The following is a 26,898-nucleotide window of genomic DNA, read 5'->3' on the forward strand; positions in this document are numbered from 1 at the left end:
CAACCTCCCAAATTTAAACTTTTTGATGGCCCCTTATGACATTATTGTAAGATGAGTATGCGAAATTAATAAATAATCACATACACTAGTGGCCATTAAAATTGCTACACCACGAAGACGACGTGCGAAAGACGCGAAATTTAACCGACTGGAAGACGATGCTGTGATATGCAAATGATTAGCTTTTCAGAGCATTCACACAACGTCCTTACATGAGGAAAGTTTCCATCCGATTTCTCATACACAAACAGCAATTGACCGGCGTTGCCTGGTGAAACGTTGTTGTGATTCCTCGTGTAAGGAGGAGAAATGCGTACCATGACATTTCCGACTTTGATAAACGTCGGATTGTAGCCTATCGCGACTGCGGTTCATAGTATCGCGACATTGCTGTTCACGTTGGTCGAGATCCAATTAAAAACATGGAATCTGTGGGTTCAGGAGGGTAATACGGAACGCCGTGCTGGATCCCAACGGCCTCGTATCACTAGCAGTCGACATGACAGGCATCTTATCCGCATGGCTGTAACGGATCGTGCAGCCACGTCTCGATCCCTGAGTCAACAGATGGGGACGTTTACAAAGCAACAACCATCTGCAGGAACAGTTCGACGACGTTTGCAGCAGCATGGAGCTCAATGACTATGGCTGCGGTTACCCTTGACGCTGCATCACAGACAGGAGCGCCTGGGAAGGTGTACTCAACGACGAACCTGGGTGCACGAATGGCAAAACGTCATTTTTCGGATGAATCCAGTTTCTGTTTACATCATCATGATGGGCGCATCCATGTTTGGCGACATCGCGGTGAACGCACATTGAAAGCGTGTATTCGTCATCGTCATACTGGCGTAACACCCGGCGTGGTGTTATGTGGTGCCATTGGTTACACGTCTCGGTCACCTCTTGTTCGCATTATAGCACTTTGAACAGTGGACGATACATTTCAGACGTGTTACGACCCGTGGCTCTACCGTTCATTCGATCCATGCAAAACCCTACATTTCAGCAGGAGAATGCACGACCGCATGTTGCAGGTCCTGTACGGGCCTATCTGGATACAGAAAATGTTCGACTGCTGCCCTGGCCAGCACATTCTCCAGATCTCTCACCAATTGAAAACGTCTGGTCGAGCAAATGGCTAGTCACAATACGCGAGTCACTACTGTTGATGAACTGTGGTCTCGTGTTGAAGCTGCATGGGCAGCTGTACCTGTACACGCCATCCAAGCTCTGTTTGACTCAATGCCCAGGTGTATCAAGGTCGTTATTACGGCCAGAGGTGTTTGTTCTGGGTACTGATTTCTCAGGATCTATGCACCCAAATTGCGTGAAAATGTAGTCACATGTCAGTTCTAGTATAATCTATTTGTCCAATGCGCCGTTATTACGGCCAGAGGTGGTTGTTCTGGGTACTGATTTCTCAGGATCTATGCACCCAAATTGCGTGAAAATGTAGTCACATGTCAGTTCTAGTATAATATATTTGTCCAACGAATACCCGTTTATCATCTGCATTTCTTCTTGGTGTAGCAATTTTAATGGCCAGTAGTGTAGATAACAATTGCGTCTCAGTCGCTCTAACCAAATGCTCTTCTGTCCATGGATTGGAGGTAGCCTGCGTCCCTTCCTTCGTTATCTTCTAGAGCAATGCTTGGCGGCAGTAGATTTCTTCAGCTGAGACGATTTTTTGTACCTCCTTTTGTGAATAGCTGGCCATGTGCCAGCCGAACGACCAGGGAGGTTTCGAGGAGGTCACGCTGGAGAGGTGCTCCGCGGGCACCCGGTGCAGCGCCGAGCTACACAGGTGCGCGGACCGCCCCACGACTTGCGGCGCCAGCACGGAGGGCGGTATTGCCTGCCACGGCGCCGGCCGCTTCCCGGACCCGCTGAACTGCAGCGTCTACCACGACTGCTCCGAGGAGGGCGCCGTCTCGACGCCGGGAGAGTGCGACCCCGGCTACGCCTACAACGCTCTCGCCAGCGACTGCAGGTAGGTTTCGGTTGTTACAGGACCACTCACAGTCTACTGTTTAAACAAAACGCAGCTAGCTAATTGAACTTGAGTTATTCTGAAATAACAACGTGGATGAGGTAGGAGAAGCTCAGTACCTATCCACCCAACGAAACTTAATCTACCAATGCATACGGTACGATTTGAAGTGGAATGATCATATAAAATTAATTGTTGGTGAGGCAGATTCCAGGTTGAGATTCATTGGGAGAGTCCTTAGAAAATGTAGTCCATCAACAAAGGAGGTGGCTTACAAAACACTCGTTCGACCTATACTTGAGTATTGCTCGTCAGTGTGGGATCCGTACCAGGTCGTGTTGACAAAGGAGATAGAGAAGATCCAAAGAAGAGCGGCGCGTTTCGTCACAGGGTTATTTGGTAACCGTGATAGCGTTACGGAGATGTTTAGCAAACTCAAGTGGCAGACTCTGCAAGAGAGGCGCTCTGCATCGCGGTGTAGCTTGCTGTCCAGGTTTCGAGAGGATGCGTTTCTGGATGAAGTATCGAATATATTGCTTCCCCTCACTTATACCTCCAGAGGAGATCACGAATGTAAAATTAGAGAGATTCGAGCGCGCACTGAGGCTTTCCGGCAGTCGTTCTTCCCGCGAACCATACGCGACTGGTTCAAAATGTTTCATATGGCTCTGAGCTCTATGGAACTTAACTTCTGAGGTCAGCAGCCCCCTAGAACTTAAAACTAATTAAACGTAACTAACCTAAGGACACCACACACATCCATGCCCGAGGCAGCATTCGAACCTGCGACCGTAGCGGTCGCGTGGTTCCAGATTGTTGCCCCTAGAACCGCTCGGCCACCCCGGCTGGCTACGCGGCTTGAACAGGAAATGGAGGTAATGACAGTGGCTTGCGGAGTATAAATGTAGATGTAGATGTAGACAAAGTATTCATACAGACGAGTCTCATGCATCCAGTTTACTGCAACGAATAATCCTCGTCTAGACGTAGTAAAGAGTCAACACAACATTTCAAGCTGTGTATTGAAGTAACAGCTGTACGGTAGCATTTAGGTGGAGCGGGATTCAGGCTGGGGATTGTTCAGACGTGGGGTTCAATTTAACAATGATTTTGTTTAACATGAAAATACTCTTACTTCTGATAACAGAATAGAAACACACTTCCAGTAAAACAAAATATCTCCGTAGCCCATAAAGATACTTAAACAGGGCTACAAACAATTAATGCACAAAATATCCTCCATTAATTTAAAGAATTAAAACCCAGAATAAGATTTTCACTCTGCTGCGGAGTGTGCCCTGATATGAAACTTCCTGGCAGATTAAAACTGCGTGCCGGACCGTCATCTCATTCTGGAAACATCCCCAAGGTGTGGCTAAGCCATGTCCCGGAATATCCTTTCTGTCAGCAGTGCTAGTTCTGCAAGGTTCGCAGGAGAGCTTCTGTAAAGTTTGTAAGGTAGGAGACGAGCTCCTGGCAGAAGTGAAGCTGTGAGGAGGGGGCGCGAGTCGTGCTAAGGTAGCTCAGTTGGTAGAGCACTTGCCCGCGAAAGGCAAAGGTCCCGAGTTCGAGTCTCGGTCTGCCAGGAAGTTTCAATTAAAACCCAATCTTTGCTCTAATGTTCAAAACTGGGCGACAACATAGAAATCTCAGTGAACGCCGCAGGATACGACAACAAGTTAACGGGCGGGAGGAAGGTGCAGGCTGAGTTTACCGAATGTCATTTGTTGCTTCACAATAGTTGGTAATCCTTTATTTAATAAGATATTCAATAACATATAAATCAATAATAACTGACAAGTAGTATTCAGGACGACGAACCAAAATGACCAAACTTAAATTTTTTTTTCGTTTTTTTACGATAAGTAATATCTCTTTAAAATAACATGTTTAACATTCATAAAAATACAGCTCGAAAGCCATTTAGGCATCCGTGAGATTTCAACCAGCCAAATCTGTCTTCACTACAATCACAGACAGAGCATTAGCATAACAATTTGAAAACGGGCCAGATAGTAAGCTTCAAACAAGGAAAGTGGTCCCTGCTTTGAACATTTTTCACAAATTCAGGATTACCATTAAAATAATTTGAGGGTGTTTTTAGCACTAGCAGTTTAATAACCTTTCAATTAGGAAGGTAACAATATTCAAAATTTTACAAGTTCAGCATTTAACAATCTTTTAAAATTTACATGTCCTGTCTTACAACAAAGATCTGGAACGCCCTTTGGGCACTAAATTTCAGAACAGAACAACGATTTTAAGATTTACAGCAATCCACGATCAGGAATTGGAAGATCTTCTAATCAAGCAGCAATACAAGGTAATGCCGGGCTGGGAGAGGCGAGGCTTGGCTATGATGGGTGGGGTAGCCGACACCTTAATTTAAACTTAAGTCCGAATGCCATAAGATTAAGAACTTAAGAGAGATGCCGTGGTAAGCGACGAGGCCGCACCGCCTCAGTGGCTACCGCAAGACTAGAGGCGGAACGCCACACCGCACACACGTTGAAAGACGACGTAGACTAGCCACGCCCGTTTAATCGCCGTGAAATGGATAACACGCCGGAGCCAACAGCTCCAACGCTACGAGCAACTTGGGAAGCCGAGGGCAAACAAGCAGGCATACAATTAATGCAAGTGTGAGCGCCAAGTAAGTAAATCCCAAGGCCCGACAAGAATACTAAATGAAAACGACGCCCAAGAAGCCGCCCAAATCTAAGTGTTACAATGACTGCATGATTAAAACAAAGATTAATCGGTTACTCATGTAACAGTTATGACCTAACACAGGAATTAATTTGATTAAACAGCCAACTATTAACAAGGTCCCCCCACCCACCCACCCCCCCAAAAAAATGAAATTCACTCTACCAAGCTTAAAAGTAAGAAGAAATGCTTGGGCGCTAATACCTAACCACAAGATCACAGTAGTAATAAAATATACAACAGTAAAACAAATTCCTTCTTTTAAGAGAAGTGCTGTATCCTACCAAAGCCTTCCAGACTGAGTACGGAAAACGAGCCAACATTCATCAGGCCTCTGGCGTTTACTTGTCACAAAAAAAAAAAAAATAAATAAATAAAAAAATAAAATAAAATTTAAAAAACCTCTCTCACACCGGCCTGGTTTAGCTTCACTGATCAGGATAGTAAAAACATGCGTATATTAATGGAATTTTCATTGACAAAGCAGGCTTATCACATTCACACAGTTCAGTACTGTTCTATCCTGATTAAATTGAGCTTAACTTAAATTCCATAAGGCAGTGAAGCAATTTCGAAGTCTCGGTGCGACGAAAATTGTCAGTCGATCTCCTGGAAACATTTGTAATAATTATTAACTTTCGGTGATCACATGGGGAAGACCGGAGATCTGCTGGTAAGACCGTGTTAGCCTATTTATTTGAAGTAACTGGATATGGTTCAAATGGCTCTGAGCACTATGGGACTTAACATCTATGGTCATCAGTCCCCTAGAACTTAGAACTACTTAAACCTAACTAACCTAAGGACATCACACAACACCCAGCCATCACGAGGCAGAGAAAATCCCTGACCCCGCCGGGAATCGAACCCGGGAACCCGGGCGTGGGAAGCGAGAACGGACTGGATATCTTGAGCATACTAAACGGCAGGTTCGTCCAGTGTAAATCAGACGTTCCCCACTGATTCCGTGCAACACAGCGTAGTAAGCAGACACTGTCAATAATAAACAGTTAAATAATACGCGAACACACTTACTTTAGTTTAGTTCATGTATTAAATTCCTTCTCATACACAATCTCATCAAGATGGCGACTAGCCCAGCAATACATACATATACATCCTCCTTTCACGACTCATCGGCAAGAAGTCCTCTATTCTTTTCATAAGAGAAAACATAGATAGCAGAGCAGCTATTCCATGGAGTAAATGGACGCTCCAAGGAATAACTGGGCATGAAACTACTTTGCATTGATAATCGGTAAGATAAGAAGAGATATTTCGAGATATGTACTGAGTTATATAATTTATAAAATTTCTAAAAATATCGCGGAGAGACCGCTGCAAGAGACATTACAGGCGCTAATACCTAACCACAAGATCACAGTAGCAATAAAACATACAACAGTAAAACAAATTCCTTCTTTTAAGAGAAGTACTGCATCGCACCAAAGCCTACCAGACTGAGTACAGAAAACGAGCCAACATTCATCAGGCCTCTGGCGTTTACTTGTCACGACCACACCCGTTGTTACGATTCATACGCAAGTCGGGGAAGAACGGACTTGGCACCTTAAGAGTTAGACTCATATTCAACCTCAGTGGTCACTAATATACGCCCTAGAATATGATACAACCAAATTAATTTCAAGATCAAGCAAGATCATGGAAATTCTGAACAAATTGTAATAAAAGGAAAACACAGTTTAAATGCACTGAAATATGTCATGCGTAAGGGGAGTTCACAAAGAGAGTGGGACGAATTTAGTAGCTATAGTACGGAGTGACGGAGTACAGCTGGCAAACCAGCCTAACGGGAGAAAGTCCAGCACCGGAGCACAGGTGCCAAAATCCACTGACATACTCTTACTCAAAAATAAGGTATAAAGGGCGGTTATTCGGGAAAATCAACTTGATCACGACGCCCACATCAGCAAACGGCCACTCACAAACCCGGATAGTCAACAAGGTCCAACGGTGTAAACCTCCACACCAAAAAGGCCCCGTACAAGTGGCAGCCTACTTGGTCGAGCGAATGCTAACCAAGCCCCGTAATTGCATGCTCACGATTCGTTGCCCGTTCCTCTCTCTCACTGCGCCAACGTCCAGCAACCCGCGTCCAGCTTCCTTCAATCAGAGAGCTCACTACAAGACGATCCGGTGGAGCGACAGGAAGACGGATTGCGCCAGTAGGCAACGATATAACATCTCGGAAAACGAGCCGACTCGTCTCAGACATAAACAATTTGTTATTCTTGGCCCTCGGCCGTCAACAATATTAATCTCTCTGAAACTACTTCAGCAGTAAAACTTAAAATGGAAAAACAACTCTTAGACATCATTAGGCTCATAGCAGACAAGTACGCAATGGTCTTCGACTACCACCGTGACCAGATGGCTACCATTGCAAGTCACACACAATGCATTCATGTTAGTAAATTCGTATACAGTAACACAAACAATTAATTAGTCACAGCGAGCAAGTAACTGCATGAGTTTCCAGCAGCCACACTCATATTGTGGTTTGAAATTAGCACAATTAATCATGGTCACATCGGTCAGTTAACAAGCAGAAGTGCTCGACATTATAGTTCACAGACCCACACTCCTGTGTGTCACTAATAAACAACCACATTTGTGACTCGTCAACCACATACTTATGTACATAATGTGTGGTTAGCAAACATACCCAGTACACGCCAGACCACACATGACATGTAGAATTCAGAAGAGTTCAGTGAGACTAGCGATGATATAACCAAATACTTAATGATTTCAGCATCAGCTCCACTGCACTCCCTGTAAAAGAATCTTAATACTAACTAAATTTAGCGGAAGGGGTTCAAGGCTTTCCTATTTTTAGTTAGCTGGTAAAATAACGTCAAAAAAGCAGTTAAGTTTACCATTGGAAATTTTATTCTACTCACAAAACATTGTTTATAAATTGCACTATTGATAAAAGGAAATGTTTTAATACAGGATGATAAAAACCAATTGCATTCAACAAAAATGTAAACGAATATTCCCTGAACGGGTTTCCAAGTTCTACAATGGATCGAAGGATGACCTATGCCATATCACATCTATAATCTAGGTTTAAATTAAGTTTCACAAAAGAGAAAACTATCAAAATGGTCTACAGTGGCCCTCAATTATCTTTAATTACTTATCTAACTTGCCGTAAATTACAGTGGCTGATGTGGCTTCTCAATAATTATATAACAGAAAAATCATCGCGTTTCAGATTTTTACTTCAAGTGGCAAATGTGAACACCATGAGCTTTAATTGACGATTGACACTAGTATTACGCAAAAATGGGGTGCAACAGATGAGACTTCTGCAGTTCTGAGTGAAGCTTTATGCGCTGTTATGCGGCATTGCGTGCGTTCATTACCTTGTGGGTGTTCGTCAGGGGGCGGCGGGCAGCACAGCTCCGCTCACCTCGCCGTCTCGGAAGCAACTCCCTCCTAACTTCTCCTTACTACAATTTACTGAAGTTGATTTTAAAAAAACTATCTGGCTGTGTTTTCATATGACCAATCAGGGTCTCAATGTTAAACTTAAGCTCCGCCTACAAAAATTCTGTCTATCCAATGAGAAACGTTTTACTTTTCGTGGTGGGGCAATGTTTTTAAAGTTTGCAACGTAACAGAGACGCGAAAAAGTCTCACCCTAAAACTTGCAGCTGGTGTGGTCCTTTTAGCGTTATCGTAAGATCTATACTGTTCTCCTGGAGGGCTCTAGCCTTTAACATGGGCTGGGGGGTGGTCCTGACGTAACATAGACACGAAAAAGTCTCACGCTAAAACTTGCGGCTGGGGTGTGGTCCTAGCGGTTAGCTGGCGACGTGGGGGTCCGTCCCATATCGTAGGGCCTTCTAGCTTAACACGGTTCTGCTCTCGGCTTCTCGTTTCTCCCCTCGGAACTGCGTCTGTCTCACGGTGGGAAGGTATGACATGCATTTAGGCATTCTTGTGTTAGTCTGTGGTATTCCATTTGCTCACTCGTTACTCGTATTACTTTGGTTAATTTAATGTCACGATTTATTCGGAGCTATGTGACATACTACTGGATTTGCTTAACATGTCAGGGTTTTCATGGAAGGTGTTGGATTTGCCTGACACCTTACAACATATGGTACAATAGGTCTTTTGGCCTCGGTAAAGGTTACTTGCACTAATTGCAAAATATTAGCTGCCGTTTGACATCCACTGCACTTACCTCTAGATGTCTCGGTGCGTTACAGTTTTATCAATAAGCGTTCATTTGGTTCGCGGTTCATTTCGTCCATCTGTTATCTATTCACTTGGATATATATCTCACTCACCTTCACTTCAATTTCGTCCAAGTCACAATTATGTCTTCCACGACAATCTATTCCCTGATCTCTTTGCTTGTTCTTCTGTTTCTCCCTGTAATCCACAACATAGATATTTCACGAGCGCTCGTCGAGTGACCATTAGTTTTTGAATAATTTTTGCTCTGAAAGTCCATTTCAGGGTGCCATAACTCAAAACTGGTAATATCCACACATTGTATGTATTCATTTTCAGACACGTAGGAAGCTCAGCTTTGAGACACAGCTCAGTTTACAAAAATTACTACCCACAATTTTTTATCTTCCGTTTTCATTCTTTCCCTGCCCATTCGGACATTGTATTCGGCTGACGTCGACAAATAAAATCATCTATTAGTTAAGTAACGACCCGGGCGCAGATAGGCGCCCGATCCTGAAATCCCAGAGCTTCCTGTCACACACCGGCTCAGAATTACGCTAGGCCAGCGGCATCACAACCACGTCCTGGTCGCTTTGGCAATGGCCAGCATTCGAGACGTCTCGTCTTCGCTTGTACAGAGCGAAGACAAAAATGGTTTTACTGACGTTTCGCCAGTACGAGTGGCTGGCTTTGTCAAAGCTTCACCGTCCATTGCTGGTGGTGAACTGAAGCCGATCTCGCGGCCGCAGACTATATGTACCTGGCGCGCCAACGTCCGATGGCTTCTCCGCGGTCATTTCCGGTGCGGTTCTCTTCTTGCTACCTGCGACGGTCGGTCGCTGCAGTACGGGAAGCCGGGATCCGTTTACCTTAAGGCTTTCCTCTTTCTTGTTCAAGCTGTTCGCGTGCTTTTGTATTTCTATAGCTTCTCTGAGCAAGCGTGTGTGATAGTGCTTCTCTGCAGACAGAACTTCCTTGTCGGCGAATTTTATTACGTGGTCGGTCTCACTAAGTGCGTGCTTTGCCACGGCCGATTTCTCCACCTGCCCCAACCTGCAATGTCGCTTAACTTCTTTGATCCTGGTGTTGATTGATCGTCCAGTCATTCCGACATAAACTTTCCCGCATGTGCATGGTATGCGGCATATTCCCAACATTGGGTCCCTTTCCTCCTTTGCCGATCTAAGACACTCATTGATCTTCCCTGTCGGTTTGAAAATCGTCTTTACGCCATGCTTGCGCAATATACGGCCGATTCTGTCCGTCACTCTGGGAATGTATGGCAGAAAGGCCGTACCCGACATTTCTTTTTCTGGTTCCTTACTTCGGCGAGTGTTTGGCTCTGTTACACTTCTAATATAATTTGTGGAGTACCCATTGCTCCTCAGGACAGTTTCCAGGTGTTGCATTTCTCGTTTGAGGTGCTTCGGCTCACATATTCGTCCTGCTCGCGTTACGAGCGTATTATGATGATGATGTAAACTTACTGAGATTTTAGAACGCCATTCCGATTTTACTACTGTTTACACGGATGGTTCTAAACAGGGGGATTTTATGGGCTGCTCTGCTGTGTTTCCCGATACTGTCCATCGGATAGGGCTCCCAGAGCAGTTCTCAGTTTACTATGCAGAACTGTTTGCCATTCTGCAAGCATTAGAGCATATGCGCCGACATCGTGGCACGAAATTCATCATCTGCTCCGATTCCCAAAGTGCTCTACACGCTCTTGAACAGATGTACCCAGCAGATCGGATGGTGCAAGAGGTGCAGGACGCACTCCTGCTCTTGCAACAGCAGGGTAAGGATGTGATTTTCTGCTGGGTTCCAGGGCACATAGGGATTCCTGGAAATGAACTTGCAGATGCGGCTGCCAAGGAGGCTTGCTCCATCACATCTCCTGCTCGCTGTTCCGTCCCCCTGCAGGCCATTACGTCTCTCGTGACTCGGAAGGTCATGCGTTGGTGGGAGGCTCAGTGGCTGGACGTGAGGGATAATAAGTTGCGAGCGGTGAAGGATTCTGTCCGACCGTGGCTTACCTCCTTCCGACAACGACGAGCTGAGGAAGTAGCCCTTACACGGCTTAGAATAGGACATTGTCCATTGACACATGGTTTTCTGTTACGTCGTGAGGAGCCACCAACGTGTCAGACATGTGGGACACAGCTGTCGACACGACATATTTTAACTGAGTGTGTTTTATATGCGGGTTTGAGGGAAGATTTAAGTTTCCCACCAGACCTGCCCTCTATTTTAACTAATAATGAGGCGAGTGTGGCTAGAGTTTTACGTTTTTGTGTGATGTCTGGACTTCTTCCCAAAATATTGGGATTGAGATCTTAATGTGCTGTCCAGTGGTTTGGTCACCCATTATTTTTAAGTGGTCACTCAGCCACCGTTACTTCCTTTTCCCTGTTTGTACTGCTCTTTTATTTTTAGTTTTATCTCCCTGTTTTGATGTGCTGTGTCCAATCTTGCAATTTGAACAATACCACTTCTCTCACGATTCGGCTCTGAATTGAACTTTTGGGAACGGGCGCTGATAACCTCGCTGTTGTGCGCCCTAAAACACTAATCATCATCATCATCACGAGCGTATTAATCATGCCTCTTTTCTGTCTTGGGTGGTGGTTTGATAATTTGTGCAGGTAACGGTCCGTGTGTGTCGGTTTTCGATACACGACGTATCCCAGGTTTTCGCCATCCCTTGTGACCAGAACATCTAGAAATGCCAGTTTTTTGTCCTTTTTTTACTTCCATGGTAAATTTTATGTTGCCATTCAGGCTGTTCAAGTGTCTTAGGAAGTCACCGAGCTGTTCTTCACCATGGCTCCACACCACGAAAGTATCATCGACGTACCTGTAACACACCTTAGGTTTGCAAGTCGCCCAGTCCAGTGCCTGTGCTTCGAATTGTTCCATGTAGAAGTTGGCCACCACTGGACTGAGAGGCAACAATTGTGGAGATGGGTACCGATCACGAACCATTCTGTTCAAAATAGATCATGGCATAGAATCGATTGACTGCGGTGGTCAGGGTAGATGTGACAATCGGTCCTCGTGCTCATAAAACCAGCCTTCGACGATGGGAGCTGCGTGAACAGGGGCGCTGTCGTGTTGGAACACAGCATCACGGTTGGGGAACAAATATTCTACCATGGGATTGACTTGACTAGCCAAATTGGTCAGACAATCCTTGGCAGTAATATGACATTGCAGGATATACACCGATGCGGCTGGCCAAATCATCAACGAACCCCAGTCATGTTTCACTCTTGAGAGCGAGCTGTTTGTATCTCACGCATGGCACGGAGCACGCCATACGTAAACGCGACCACAGATCGGAAACAGTGTGAAACAAAACTCCTCCAAATAAGTCTCTTCCATTGATCCAAACACCCCAGGTTTAATGACTCTGGCATCACATTTACCTGTTACGCGCATTTGTAACACTAATTTGTGGCTTTGGAATTCCAGCTCGCCCTGAATTCTCAGCTTGTGAAGTTCTCTTCGTTTTGTTTTGGTGCCGACAGGGTTCGCGAGTGTGACTTCCAGTTCTGCAGTGACTTTTGTAGCTCTTGTCGGCCGGCCGTAGTGGCCGAGAGGCTCTAGGCGCTTCAGTCTGCAACAGTGGGACCGTTACGGTCGCAGGTTCGAATCCTGCCTCGGGCATGGATGTGTGTGATGTCCTTAGGTTAGTTAGGTTTAAGTAGTTCTAAGTTCTAGGGGACTGATGACCTCAGATGTTCTCATAGTGCTCAGAGCCATTTGAACCATTTTGTAGCTGTTGTCCTCTTATTTTTCGTTCCAATCTTCTTCAGTGATATTCTGTCACGATCATTCAACACACGCACTCGACCGTATCAACTTAGAGAATGATGTTTTACCTCTCTCTCTGTGTGCGGTGTAAATCTTCGATACAGTACGTCCAGAAACACCAAACACTTCGGCTACCTTGGTTGCTGAAACACTCACTATACGGGCATCAAGAATCTGGCCATGTTCCAATGCACTTAAGTTCCTACACAATAAACTCACAACTACACAGAAGACTTTTCTGACCACGACTGACGCTTGAAACTTATTGAGGGCCGTTCACGGTCAAATACAGCAGCGCCACCTACAGGCTTCGCTAGCATCTGCATTTACGTTCAATCATCCATTTCGCGCGGTGTTCTCATATCTTTGTTCAGCCCCTGTATCAAGGAGAATGTCAATATGTCAGATGGAATGGGGGTGATCATATACATGTCTAGAACAGTAATCTGCCCTAACTCATTGCTTGTCCCATACTGAAATATCTGAAGTTCCATAACACCTTGGCGGGCTACAGTGAGCAGATTTAAGCTTCTGTATCTCTTCACATTATGGAAAATCTGAGGCTAAGGTGATGTATTTGTAACCCCCCTCCCCGCCCCCTTCACCCAACTTCCTCGATGCTGTGAAAGTTAAAAATAGCCATCCATAGCGCAGAAAATGAAATCGATAATGTAGAACGCATGATGTCAGAAAACTGAACTTGGGGTAGGCTCTTCAGTTCGTTGACTGTTCCATTCTTTGAGCTTCGTGATAAGTTCCACTGAATCCCAAACCAGGAAACAGAGTCATGAAACTATGATCAAAAACTCTTGTGAATGAAGATAATGGCAGCATGTATAATAGGAAATATGGATGATCGAGATCTAATGGCAGTAATGAGGGTATAGGATATACGAGTAGATGTCGCCTTATTTTCAGTTTTGCATTTCTTGCGTGGAAATGCAGTTCGTGAAGACAGGTAGTATAAGAGGTACCATTTCATCATCCCATTACAGGAAATGACACAGTAGAAAAGCAGAATTGTCGCACGTCAGTGGCTCAGTCTCTTCCTTGCTTATTGTGGCAATTGCTTTTACAATTTTCTCCATTTCTGCTTGTTCGTCTTTGCTCTTTGAAGACTACTACAAATCGATCAATTTTTTTTCAAAAAAATGGTTCAAATGGCTCTGAGCACTATGGGACTCAACATCTTAGGTCATAAGTCCCCTATAACTTAGAACTACTTAAACCTAACTAACCTAAGGACATCACACACACCCATGCCCGAGGCAGGATTCGAACCTGCGACCGTAGCAGTCCCGCGGTTCCGGACTGCAGCGCCAGAACCGCACGGCCACCGCGGCCGACAAATTTTTTTTTTTTTTTTTTCACCTGAGGTATGAAAGCACACAACAGTTCTTCTGTGAATGTATACTTTCTCGCCTTATACAACTGATGAAAAGCTCTCGAATTTCCAGTGTGTTCGAACTATTATAAAACCACGACGTTTAGACGAGTGGCATAGTAATCATCATCCGGCGCGATTTTATAATACTGTCACCCGGCTGGAAACCACGGAGCTTTTCATGAACGGTTTTTCTGGTGCTAAAAGTGCAGAAAACAGATATTCTGTCCTTGATTCGTTTTATGCGTGATATTGTTTCCCAAACTTGATGCAACAACTCATCTAAAGCCAACTGGCAGTCGTAATTTTCCTAATTGTATCTTAATTCCTCCACCACTGATTCAGAAACTCCTTTATCCTAATGGCATCTCCTCTTTATCGCCCTTGTGAAACTTCCTACCAGCAGCTTGTCAGATCAGATACGTCGTCGTCGGATAGTGTCTCCCTGTTCATCCTTCCTTCCTTGTCCACGAACTGTAATTGTACTGACATAAACGAAGGATCGAATTCTGTAAACCTTTCGCCGCAATTGTTAGACACTTATTCATTGTTAATCAAAGAATTCATCGTCACCACTCTTCACACAAAAGGAACTTTTGCCATCAATTTCCAATTCTGCTGAACGGAAACGTGGGATGACATGTGACGTTGAAGGCTGTTCCTTTGAAACAGTTTCTCTCACAAATCTTTTAATTGAATCAGCTCTGCTGTACTTCTTTCTGCAACAAGAATTAACACCACCGCGTTTTTTGTTCCTGAAACCTTCCGCTTTCCCATTTTTCTTAAAGGACTTGCATTTACCAGCGCGCATAACCCGTTCGCACGAGCTTTACATAGGGTTAGCTTTCTCGGCCATTGTTTATAGGAACTTATTTTACGTAAAAGCTGACATAATGACTGCAAGTAAGTACTCACTTATTAAACTGAAAGTAACTCCAGAAGTACTGTGAAGATATTTTGTCTGCTCGCAGAAGAGACCTGGACGGCGTTCTGGGAGGGGGCAAAACACAAAGAAGGGAAACCAAATTCCGACCACCTGGCCTCCCTCGTACTTCTACCCTCAATTCGGTCACAACCACAGAATGCATTTTACCACTTAATACAGTTTTATTGCACCTAGATGTGGTACAGACATTTAATATTTAGTTTCAACCCACTTCACTTAAAAAAAATAGTTTAACACAATTGCTACAGTATTTTTTATAATCTGCGATTTTTCAGTCCTATGCATCGCACAAAATACTAGTCCTAGAGTTTTCGAGCTATTGCAGAAAATGTCCGTCCCCTACACATGCCTTTCCCACCCTCTCCCACCCATTACTGGTAAGTATTTTGGACTTTTAGTACGTTTTCATGGTTCTTCCAACTTCCGCTCTTCAAAAATTTCAGACCATACGATTTATTTCCTTCAATCGACCTGTTTTGATTTACATTCACTAGGCTAGATGATTTCTCCCTGAAGAACAGTTAGTGCTAAGCCAAACGTGCCATTCCCCGAGAAACCATTCCAGCACCTGATTGAACGTATGCTTGCGAGAGTGGAAGCTGTCATCAAGGGTAAGAGTGGGCCAACACCATACTGAATTCAAGCAATACTGATGAAGGGCGGCACGAACTTGTAAGTCATTTTCATCCAGGTGTCCGGATGCTTTTGATCAAGTAGTGGACATCTGGACGATGCTGTTTATTCAAATTTCGTGCCAGTCACGTAAGAGCGGCGCTAGCAGCGATAGTATGAGGATGCAAATCAAGTTTGCTTTAAGTACAAGTTGTGACGGTCGTGAGCGTTAGTTACGTTTGAGATTTGACGTTGTGAGTTTATGTTGGTCATGAAAGCCTTAAGGCGTCAAGGACGCCATTATCAATACCTCACTGAGTTTGAATTGGGTCGTCTAATAGGACTACGAAAAGTTGGCTGTCCCTTCTGTGACACTGCAGAAAGACTTGGCAGGAATGTAGCCACTGTACATGACTGCTGGCAGCGGTGATCACGAGAATGTATGGTAGCAAGAAGACCGGACTCCAGACGGCCACGTGGCACTAGCGGGAGGGAAGACAACCGTGTTCGGCGTATGGCCCTGGCTCATTGTACTGCATCTGCAGCAACAATCTGAGGAGCAGTTGCACCACAGTAACACAACTTACTTTTACGAGGTGCATTCAAGTTCTAAGGCCTCCGATTTTTTTTCTCCGGACTGGAAAGAGATATAAACATGCGCATTGTTTTAAAATGAGGCCGCGTTCATTGTCAATACGTCCCATAGATGGCAGCACCGTACGGCAGATGGAATTTTACCGCCAGCGGCGAGAATGAGAACTGTTTTAAATACTTAAAATGGCGACATTTTCCTTACTTGAACAGCGTGCAATCATTCGTTTTCTGAATTTGCGTGGTGTGAAACCAACTGAAATTCATCGACATTTGAAGGAGACATGTGGTGATGGAGTTATGGATGTGTCGAAAGTGCGTTCGTGGGTGTGACAGTTTAATGAAGGCAGAACGTCGTGTGACAACAAACCGAAACAACCTCGGGCTTGCACAAGCTGGTCTGACGACATGATCGAGAAACTGGAGAGAATTGTTTTGGGGGATCGCTGAATGACTGTTGAACAGATCGCCTCCAGAGTTGGCATTTCTGTGGGTTCTGTGCACACAATCCTGCATGACGACCTGAAAATGCGAAAAGTGTCATTCAGGTGGGTGCCACGAATGCTGACTGACGACCACATGGCTGCCCGTGTGGCATGTTGCCAAGCAATATTGACAGCAACGACAGCATGAATGGGACTTTCTTTTCGTCGGTTGTGACAATGGATGAGATGTGGATGCCATTTTTCAATCCAGAAACAAAGCGCCAGTCAGCTCAATGGGAGCACACAGATTCACTGCCACCAAAAAAATTTCGGTTAACTGCCAGTGCTGAAAAAATGATGGTGTCCATGTTCTGGGACAGCGAGGGCGTAATCCTTACCCATTGCGTTCCAAAGGGCACTACGGAACAGGTGCATACTACGAAAATGTTTTGAAGAACAAATTCCTTCCTGCACTGCAACAAAAACGTCCGGGAAGGGCTGCGCATGTGCTGTTTCACCAAGACAACGCACCCGCACATCGAGCTAACGTTACGCAACAGTTTCTTCGTGATAACAACTTTGAAGTGATTCCCTACTCACCTGACCTGGCTCCTAGTGACTTTTGGCTTTTTCCAACAATGAAAGACACTCTTTATGACCGCACATTCACCAGCCGTGCTGCTATTGCCTCAGCGATTTTCCAGTGGTCAAAACAGACTCCTAAAGAAGCCTTCGCCGCTGCCATGGAATCATGGCGTCAGCGTTGTGAAAAATGTGTACGTCTGCAGGGTGATTACGTCGAGAAGTAACGCCAGTTTCATCGATTTCTGGTGTGTAGTTAATTAGAAAAAAAATCTGAGGCGTTAGAACTTGAATGCACCTCGTACAAATCGGTTACTTTAAGGACAGCTCCGAGCCAGACACCATGGAGCGTGCATTCCACTGACCCGAAAGAACCAACATTTGCGACTGCAGAGGTGTCAAGCCCCCTCCATGAGAAACACGACCACACCATTACACCATAGCCTCCGAATTATACTGTTGCCACTACACAAGCTGGCAGATGACGTTCACCGGGCATTCGCCATACACACACCCTGACATCGGATCGCAACATTGTGTAACGTGATTTCGTCATTCCACACAACGTTTTCCCTCTGTTCAATTGTCCAATGTTTACGTTCCTTACACCAAGCGAGGCGTTGTTTGGCACTTACCGGCGTGATGTGTGGATTATAAGCAGCTGCTCGACCATGAAATCCAAGTTTTCTCACCTCCCGCCTAACTGTCATAGTACTTGCGGTGGATCCTGATGCAGTTTGGAATTCCTGTGGGATGGCCTGGATAGATGGCTGCCTATTACACATTACGACCCTCTTCAACTGTCGGCGGTCTCTGTGAGTCAACAGATGAGGTCTGCCTGTACGCTTTTTTGCTGTACATGTCCCTAGGGATGTTTAGGAGTGTGGAAATCTCGCGTACAGACGTGTGACCCAAGTGACACCCAATCACATGACCACGTTCGAAATACGTTAGTTCCGTGGAGCGCCCCATTCTGCTCTCTCACGATGGCTAATGACTACTGAGGTCGCTGATACAGAGTACCTGGCAGTAGGTGGTAGCACAACGCACCTAATATGAAATACGTATGTTTTTGTGGGGTGTCCGGATACTTTAGATCACATAGTGTAGAAACATGCCTTCCAACTTTCGTTTGTGTCGCACAAATACTTCTTGGTGCTGCGAAATTTTTTTCCGCTAGCGTATTTTTGGGCAATCGAAACAGCCTCTTAATGACTAGGTATCGCTACTCCACGAGTGCGCCTGGACGGCGTTCTCCACAAGCTGGTGCGCTTTCTGTTTCAGCTATCGGACAACGGACTCGGTCTGCACGGACGGTCCCACGCCACCCTGCATCCGTGAGGGCCAATCTGGAGCCGTGGCCACCAATCCCAACATCTACTACGTCTGCACAAACAACGATAACATACTGGTCCCAGATCTCTACAAGTGCGGGAACGGACTGGTGTACGACCCCGGAACGAATAGGTAAGTTATCATTCGAACGGCATACAAGAGCCAATGCAAAGGCAAGGTGAGAAAATGTCGCTGACGAAATTTTGGTTTAGCTGTTACACAGGAACGCATGTCAGGAGTAAAACTCGCTATGAAGTTTTGTTTGGCAGCGTTCATGTATAAAATTATCTCGGTCTTGAGTTTTTGTCACATTTGGGTAGACCAGGAACCATCATCATCATTATTATTAATTATTATTATTAATATCAATATTATTGTCGTTGTACTGTTAGCATCCATTTCATTCGAATGAGCAGCCGAATTATCACAGAATCTAAGTATAAGATAAATAGAGCTAAGATGAAAATCGGAAAGAGTTCAGCGGTTTGTTGATCACCAAAACTTGGGGAGGTACAGTAGTCGAAAAAGTAAAGAGTTCTCTTACCGAGGAAGCCGGATATCCTAAGCAAATATAACGTCAGAAGCAAGTTAGTTAAACCTAAGGAAACTTTTTTGGAGAAAAACGTTCGACTGACGATCAATAAGGAAATGTAATGCTGGTAGAACTCCTGAAATTGTACATATTGGTAGACACTGGTAAATTAGTTGCATGGAAGAAAACTACAGGTTACATTCGCAGTTAAGAGGTGTTGTGAAGAAAAGAGAAGGAAAGATATCTGTGGGAAGGCCTTACCAGGAGAGAGGACGGGTTAGTGGAACACGCTAGGACATATAATTAACGTGGCTTTGGTAGGGAAACTTATTGTAATATATGAAGGAGACTATTGAACTATGCTGAGAAGCAAATATTATCACCAGATGACAGGTGGCATTAAAATTGTCGAAAGAATAATTAATTAAATAAGGCCTTTCGAGAAAGTGAAAGGTGAAGTGTAATCCAACATGGCAACAATCTTTATATCAAAAACACTAAGCCAAGAGAACTAATTTATTTCTGTAACTGTGGTGTGCGTACTGTAAGACTTTCGGTACACACACCATCAGATTATTTGACTTGTTGCTCTAACGAAGTAGGCGAGTGTCAGCAATATGTCTCGTGGTCTTATCGTGCCGTGTTTATCTTTTGCCGTTAGGTCAGACGATAGAAATGCCACTTGCACGCTTAGAGTAGCAGATTGACGGTGACCAACTTTAAACAGAACTTGATTAATTTTCACACACATTTATTAAAATAATAACAAGCATAAAAATAACTTAACTTGGTTCTGGATGCTATGTACAATTGACAATCTGAAGTTCTTTTGATCTTGGTACGTTAATCTTATCCCCACATATCTCTGATACTTGACAAAGTGTCTATACATTTCTCTTCATGGCTATGTACAGGAATACGGTAATCTTATTAGGCGCAGACAGAAACTTGACTATAGACTAATGCAGACTAATGCAGGCTGACTAATCGGAGGTCGTTATAATACCTCGAGCGTTCAGGTATCATTGCGCGAGTGTGATCCGCGAGGAGAAAAGGTTCTACGTTAGCAGCAATCTCATTGGCTTCGTTACATATTAATACGCGGATCGGCGGAAGCAGAATTTGGTCCGTCTTTATGGCAGCGCCATCTCGTAGAGCGGAGACGGACGAGCGCTGCGCCTGTGCTGTTGTGCTTAGCGGGGCGCGCTGTAGTGGGAAAGTTGTGTACGCGCTGAGTACACGGAACTATGTACACAACAGTAACTATACCGAAAAAACTAATCAACATGTTTCAGAAGATGCATAAACATAAACGTTCGTTAAATATAAGTACAGCTTTTCAGAATTATCTTTTAAGACGTATGACTGTACTTAACTCTTTGTTTTCTTACGACGAATGTCAATGAAAGCGCAATCACAGTTCAGGCTGTTATAAAGGCGACGCATGGACACACGTAGCATTAATGTTCGTTTGATCAGATACTGTATTTTAACTGCACGTCGATCATATTTTCATTTCCTGTCGCGTACATTGCGATCCAGCCCTGCAGTAGCTTAAACGAGCTTGGAAGACAACACTATGGCTTACAGGTGTACCAGGACAGCGGTCGTTAACCCACACCGTGGCTTCGATCCGTGTCTGGCTCACTCATCTCTTTAACACAAGCTATCGCGGTGGTTGTCAAGCTATGCGAGCCGGTCCTCAGTGTTGTTAGTATAACTCGGTGTATCTCATTTCAGCTGCGTCGACTCCACATCTACTACCACGCCAGTCACGAGGAGCTAGACAACGACCACGACACGACCGCAGCCCCGGCAGCGCAGTGACGCTCCAACACCACGTCATAAGGTTGCTGGAGTTCACGTACTACCGCGGGGTCAGCCACAACTACACGTGGCTGCACGTCGCCTGCCCCTTCGCCTTCCACTTAGACCCCATCTACGACCTCGGCTGGTGCAGACCGCATCAGCAGGTCCTCCTGCTAACTTGCACATCACTCACATTAATTGTACAGCCACACAAGTCCTGTATACATCTTCACAATTAATAGTGTTGTCGCTAATAAATGCTCTGTGAAACCTGTTTACACTTTTCATATACGATACACCTTCTATCCCAAAAGTCACCCACTCTAGAAACAATGCTGTTCTTAATAAAATTAATAAAATCTTCCCGGGCTTCCAGCCGCGTAAGGTTGTTAAAATTCCACAGTCTTTCGACTGAGCTCTCCTCGTCCATTGTCAAGTGGTAAATCACTGCCGTGCCGCCGTGGCTTATAGCCGCGCTGCTGGCTGTGACGTCACTGGTGCTCGTCCGGGCTGTTATGCTGTGGTCAGATGAATGTCTTGCTGGAACCCAGCGCTTCGTCGCTATCTGTGGAGGGCATCATCAAGAGAAATTACAACTTATCGGAATGTGAAATGCACACACTGGCTCGCTACTAACTGATGTTAAATTCTGTTACCATGTGTTCCCGCGGAGAGGTGTGACTTCAAATGTTTTAATAACTGAAGCGCTATTGGCCGGTGCCAGTTGCTGTCGTACGCTGTTGCTGTCACCCTGTTGTGGGAGGCAACGCACCTTCTTCAGTACTGGAATCCAGATACCATTCTGTTTCCCGTACTCCTTCTACCAACTAAATTGTTGCGGTGTTTAGACATTTTTACGGACTTTTTGTATAGCATTTCACAGGACCCACTTCTGGCAGCTAGTAGTTGAGTCTTATCGAACTGTTCGTCTCCTGGTTGCAAAACACGTTCCTGAACAGTTGATCTTCCTGATTCTCTGCTTCTGCTTCTCAGCTGCACTTGAATTCTTCTTATTGTTTCCCGACCGTTCATCCAAGGGAAACTCCTCATCGCACCCTCTTCAGATTTAGTGGTAAAATTGACCAGTGTATGGCTTGTCAAAAACTGAACACACATTAAGCATGAAAACAGGAAGAAGGTGTACTGAACTGAGAGAAAAGAAGTAAAACAGAAGCAGTGGTCCAAGCTTAAGACGTGTAACATCGAGTGAACTGCTAGAACCACGGCGACGTGCCTGTGTGTTGACGGTGGTGGACTACAGGGGGGAGATCCGTGTTCAAATCTCCCTCGTGCCCCTTTTTTTTCGCAAAATTGTGAAAGTCCCGACCGATCACTGATGTGTCTGTTTTCCTTGTCAATTGTCATACTATACACTGGTTACAAAATATGAGTCTGGTGGTAACAATATGTTACCGTCGAACGTAAATGTAAAGAACACTGACAACAGGCAAGATGTCGCAGAGACAGAAACGTCCCCTTAGAAAATTGAGAATGACAGTGCTGGAAAAACTCTTATGTTATTTGATACAGAAACAGCTGAGTAAAACTCAACGTATTCAGACAGTTTTCTCTTTACGTATTCTGATCATCAATAAACTGACACACAATATTTTAGCGCAACGCAATCTGACTTTCAATAATCCCTACAAAAGAATGGCCCTGACTAACAATAACCTATACTTCACAAAAATCTTCGTTACTCGTACTGCAACACAGTGAGCGCCAATACTGCCAGCTAAATAAAAGATTATAACTACTGAAGGCACTAATTACTGACAGGCATAGTTAGCAAATGAAAGATTTTGATAGAGAACAAACAATGTATTTCCCTTAATAGTGTTCAAAAGTCATTTTACATATATATATATATATATATATATATATATATATATATATATATCAGCTCATTGCATCCAGTCTTACAAATTTCCTTTTCCTGACGGACACACGTCCAGACCATCCGCTCTCAAATCTCTGGCATGTCTCTCCCCACATCCACCATTGCTGGCGGCTCACTTCCAACTGCCCAACGCTGTGCGCTGTTCACATCCAACAGCCCAACACTACGCAAGCGAATATTCCAATGAGTAACCAGCCACAGACAGCACACAGCGCAGTCAGCGATTTTCATACAGAGCACTACGTGGCGTTACCAACAAAAAAAACCTAAACAGCCTACTTACAAGACCTCTCACAGAAATGAAACTAACAAATAAAAGGTTGTGAACTACCTCACAACAAAGAAATTCAAGAGACAAAACTTCGAAAACAAAATGAAAGAGTCATAACATGTCCTATTTGAGTAGAACAAATACGATGTACGTACGTCTGGAGGTCTCTGCTTACATCTGCCTGTTGCAACCGGACGTTACTCCACGACACAGACACAAATTTGAATACAGCGAACAAACACGGCAGTTACTGGATGGACAGTTCATAATTTTGTGAAAAACAAAAACAAAAAACATACAGATCTCCCACGTTCGCCTTCCAATACCGTGACCACATAACCACGACGCCGCGGATGCGAGTATTCAAGTTCGCTCGACGTAGCACATCTTGAATTTGAATCTTTCACTATTTCTATTTTGCTTCTTTTTTCACGGTTCAGTAACTCTTCATCCTGTTTTCATGGTTGATCTGTTTCCAGTTTTTGACGGCTATCCAAGGGACCATGTCACTACTAAATCTGAGGGTGAGTGCAATGGCGAGTTTCCCTTGTTAGTAGTACGCACGTTCACGTCTCCACTACTATACGGTATTCTGTAAACTCACGCTTTTTCCAGTCGTTTGCGAGCATCCTTGACCGACTGTAGTGTTTCCTATATCTTTTGCCTGGGTTTATAGATTACAGCGATATTTCAGTTCGTCGAGATCTTTCCTATGCGTTCAGTAACGCCTTTAATATACAGCAGGAAAAAGTTTGGATTTCGCAGCCCCTGTGCATCGCTATGACCATTTCGTGACTGTCTTAATGTTCTTTTTATCTCAGCGATCGAATATCCATCCTTCAGCAACACACTGGCGAGATGTTCCAGTTCCACATCGAGCAGCTCCGGTTAGCACACATTCTTCAGTTTATCCATTATCGTTCTTATAACACCGTGGTTTCGTTGTGGATGGTGATTTGAAACCGATGTAGGTAACGGTCTCTGAGCGGGGGATTTCGGCATACTGTGTGTCTCAAGATTTCTTGAAGACTATCACAGCAAGGAAATGTAAACTTTCACCTGTACCCTCCTACATATTGAACTGAATCTTCGGATAAACTCATTGAAATGTTCATGAAAACTACCTAGCTCCTTTCCGCGATGCTTCCACAACACAGACGTATCACCCACGAAAGGGAACCACATGTCTCGTACTTTGTTGGCAGCTCCTAAAAAACCGAATATATGTTTCTTGAGCCGCGCGGGGTAGCTGAGCGGTCTGAGGCGCCTTGTCACGGTCCGTGCGGTTTCCCTCGTCAGAGGTTCGAATCCTCTCTCGGGCATGGCTGTGGGTCGTTCTTAGCGTAAGTTAGTTTAAGCAATATTAAGTAGTGTGTAAGCTTAGGGACCGGTGACCTCAGCAGTTTGGTCCCATAAGACCTCACCACAAATTTCCAATATGTTTCTTGTAAATGAACTGTCTCTCAGATTTTATCAGCCCTGTCTACCACGGCTTTAATAACATTATTTATCGTATTGAGTGATGATTGGCTCCATTATGGGGGTATTGATCGGTGTGGACCCGTCCTCCTAGGCTCGCACTTTGATACGCCGCTTCTGGCGCTCCAGCCCCGGACCGAATCGGCTCTGTGGATTAAGTACGAGGACCGGTTTGCCAGCCAGCTTGAATGTGGACTTTAGACGATTGTCCACATCCGAATAGATGAATGCCGGGCTTATATCCACGTCCCGATCCATATACACGATCCGCAAACATTTCTAATCCGTTATCACACTCTCATCCTCTACCACTAACATTGCCCCATCCATATTAATATGCCGACCTCGCGAAGACACGAGAAAAACGTCAGGAAAAAGAACAAAATATAAAAGTATTTATAGCCTTCTCGTGCACGTTAAGGGCCAAAAGGAAGGAAGGGAAATTAAGATGTAACCTCCCATCGACGACAAGGGTACTAGAAACGGAACGAAAGCTCGTATGAAAGAAGAATGACAGGCTAACAAATGGATATTGCCTTTACAAAGGAAGCCTCCCGGCATTTGCCATGAGCGATGTAGTGAATCACGTAGAGCTTGAACCGTTGTTCTCCTACCACAAAATGGCGTCCACCCATTTTATAACTTAATTTTTATTTTAATATCCAACAGCCTCAGTTGCACCGTTTACCTAGAATTTACCTAGGTTTCAGTCGGGATAATCCAACCTTCTTCAGAATAAAAATAACTACCGTTTGTCCATAGTGGGTTATCCCGACTGAAATCTAGGGAAACGGTGCAACTGAGGCTGTTGGTTATTAAAATTAAAATTAATATTTATACAGTTGCTGACAGTGCCGTGAAATGTTAAAAATATTCATTTTATGTTATATCCAAAAAAATTCAGCTGCTTCTCCATCGTAAGTTGAATAAAACTGAAATTTAGTTTAATTGACTGACGCAGTTGTTATCACGTGAAGAATGGTGGTACCTTTTATGCGCCGCTATAAATTCGGGGACTCCTCGAGTCCTTGTAGCAACTGCCGCTTCGCCTCCGATAATGTCTACGGGAGCGAGAGATGAAAAGTAGGGCAACAGTTTTATGTATCGGTCACGACCTCTCGTTCCGGAAGTTTTAACTGAAAGTTGTACGCACCTTTGAACCCAATTTCGAATTTAAGCGTTACAGTGGGTGGAGATTATGGGATTTCGAAAAAGTGGTTCTAGGCGCTTCAGTCAGGAATCACGCTGCTGCTACGGTCGCAGGTTCGAATCCTGCTTCGGGCATTGATGTGTGTGATCTCCTTCGGTTAGTTAGATTTAAGTAGTCTAGGGGATTGATGATCTCAGATGTAGTCTAGGGGATTGATGATCTCAGATGTTAAGTCCCGTAGTGCTTAAAGCCATTTGAACCATTTTCTTAAAGTGGCCCTCTAATTCTGTCGTACAGTGTAACTGTTTTTAAACAACACATGAAACAGCATTGCACTCAGAATGATGATTCAACGCCGGTATACAGCATGCTAAGCGACAACGACGTCGGTTCAGTGAAAATGGTTCAAATGGCTCTGAGCACTATGGGACTTAACATCTGAGATCATCAATGCCCTAGAACTTAGCACTACTTAAACCTAATTAACCTACGGACATGACACACATCCATGCCCGAGGCAGGATTCGAACCGGCGACCGTAGCGGTCGCGCGGTTCCAGATTGAAGCGCCTAGAAACGCTCGGCCACATCGGCCGGCTCGGTTCAGTACCTTCATGCTTACACAAATATGAAAAACTTACGCCACAATAATTATTCGATTTTCTCGCCGATGATGAATCCACGTGTTTCCAAGCCTGCTTACTTCTGTAGTCTCAGAGTCGTAGTGATTCACCTAGCAATTGTGCATCGTGATTAGGCGGCTGAAGATGTCACCTGGACTGGACAGACACAACTGCAACTTTGCGGCTGTTGCCTCGGTCCATGCTTTTTTTCTGGTTGGTGTGAACAGTCGTGGAAACCAGCACCTGGGGCAGCCTCTGTAATACTGAAAATTCCATGCAATATACTGAAAATTGATCAGTAATTGAATTTTTTCTGCTGTCTCCTCGTCTGTGATCCGTTCCTTTTACAGCTCTTTTGAGATTCTCGGTTCTTCGAAGAGAAATGATCTGCCAATCTGTTCTTCACCATTCGCACTTGATTTGATAGCGCTGTAAACTTTGGTGCCACGTTATAACTGTGTCATACGCAGGTGGATTGTTGTCTTGTACTTCCATTACCTCAGCATGGATTGTTGCAGCGTCGTTCT

General features: G+C 44.5%; 1 protein-coding gene across 1 annotated transcript in view; it reads left to right on the forward strand.

Moving 5' to 3' along the window:
* The window catches only part of LOC124777487, a 59,898-nt gene extending 38,972 nt beyond the window's left edge, over window positions 1–20,926 (forward strand). Inside the window, exons 3-5 of the mRNA XM_047252960.1 lie at window positions 1,713–1,993; window positions 18,558–18,740; window positions 20,881–20,926. Coding sequence (XP_047108916.1) covers window positions 1,713–1,993; window positions 18,558–18,740; window positions 20,881–20,926 — 510 coding nt within the window. The remainder of the gene's footprint in view (window positions 1–1,712; window positions 1,994–18,557; window positions 18,741–20,880) is intronic.
* Window positions 20,927–26,898: the final 5,972 nt, after the last annotated feature.

This window comes from Schistocerca piceifrons, chromosome 1 (assembly GCF_021461385.2).
Source record: "Schistocerca piceifrons isolate TAMUIC-IGC-003096 chromosome 1, iqSchPice1.1, whole genome shotgun sequence".
Lineage (NCBI taxonomy): Eukaryota > Metazoa > Arthropoda > Insecta > Orthoptera > Acrididae > Schistocerca > Schistocerca piceifrons.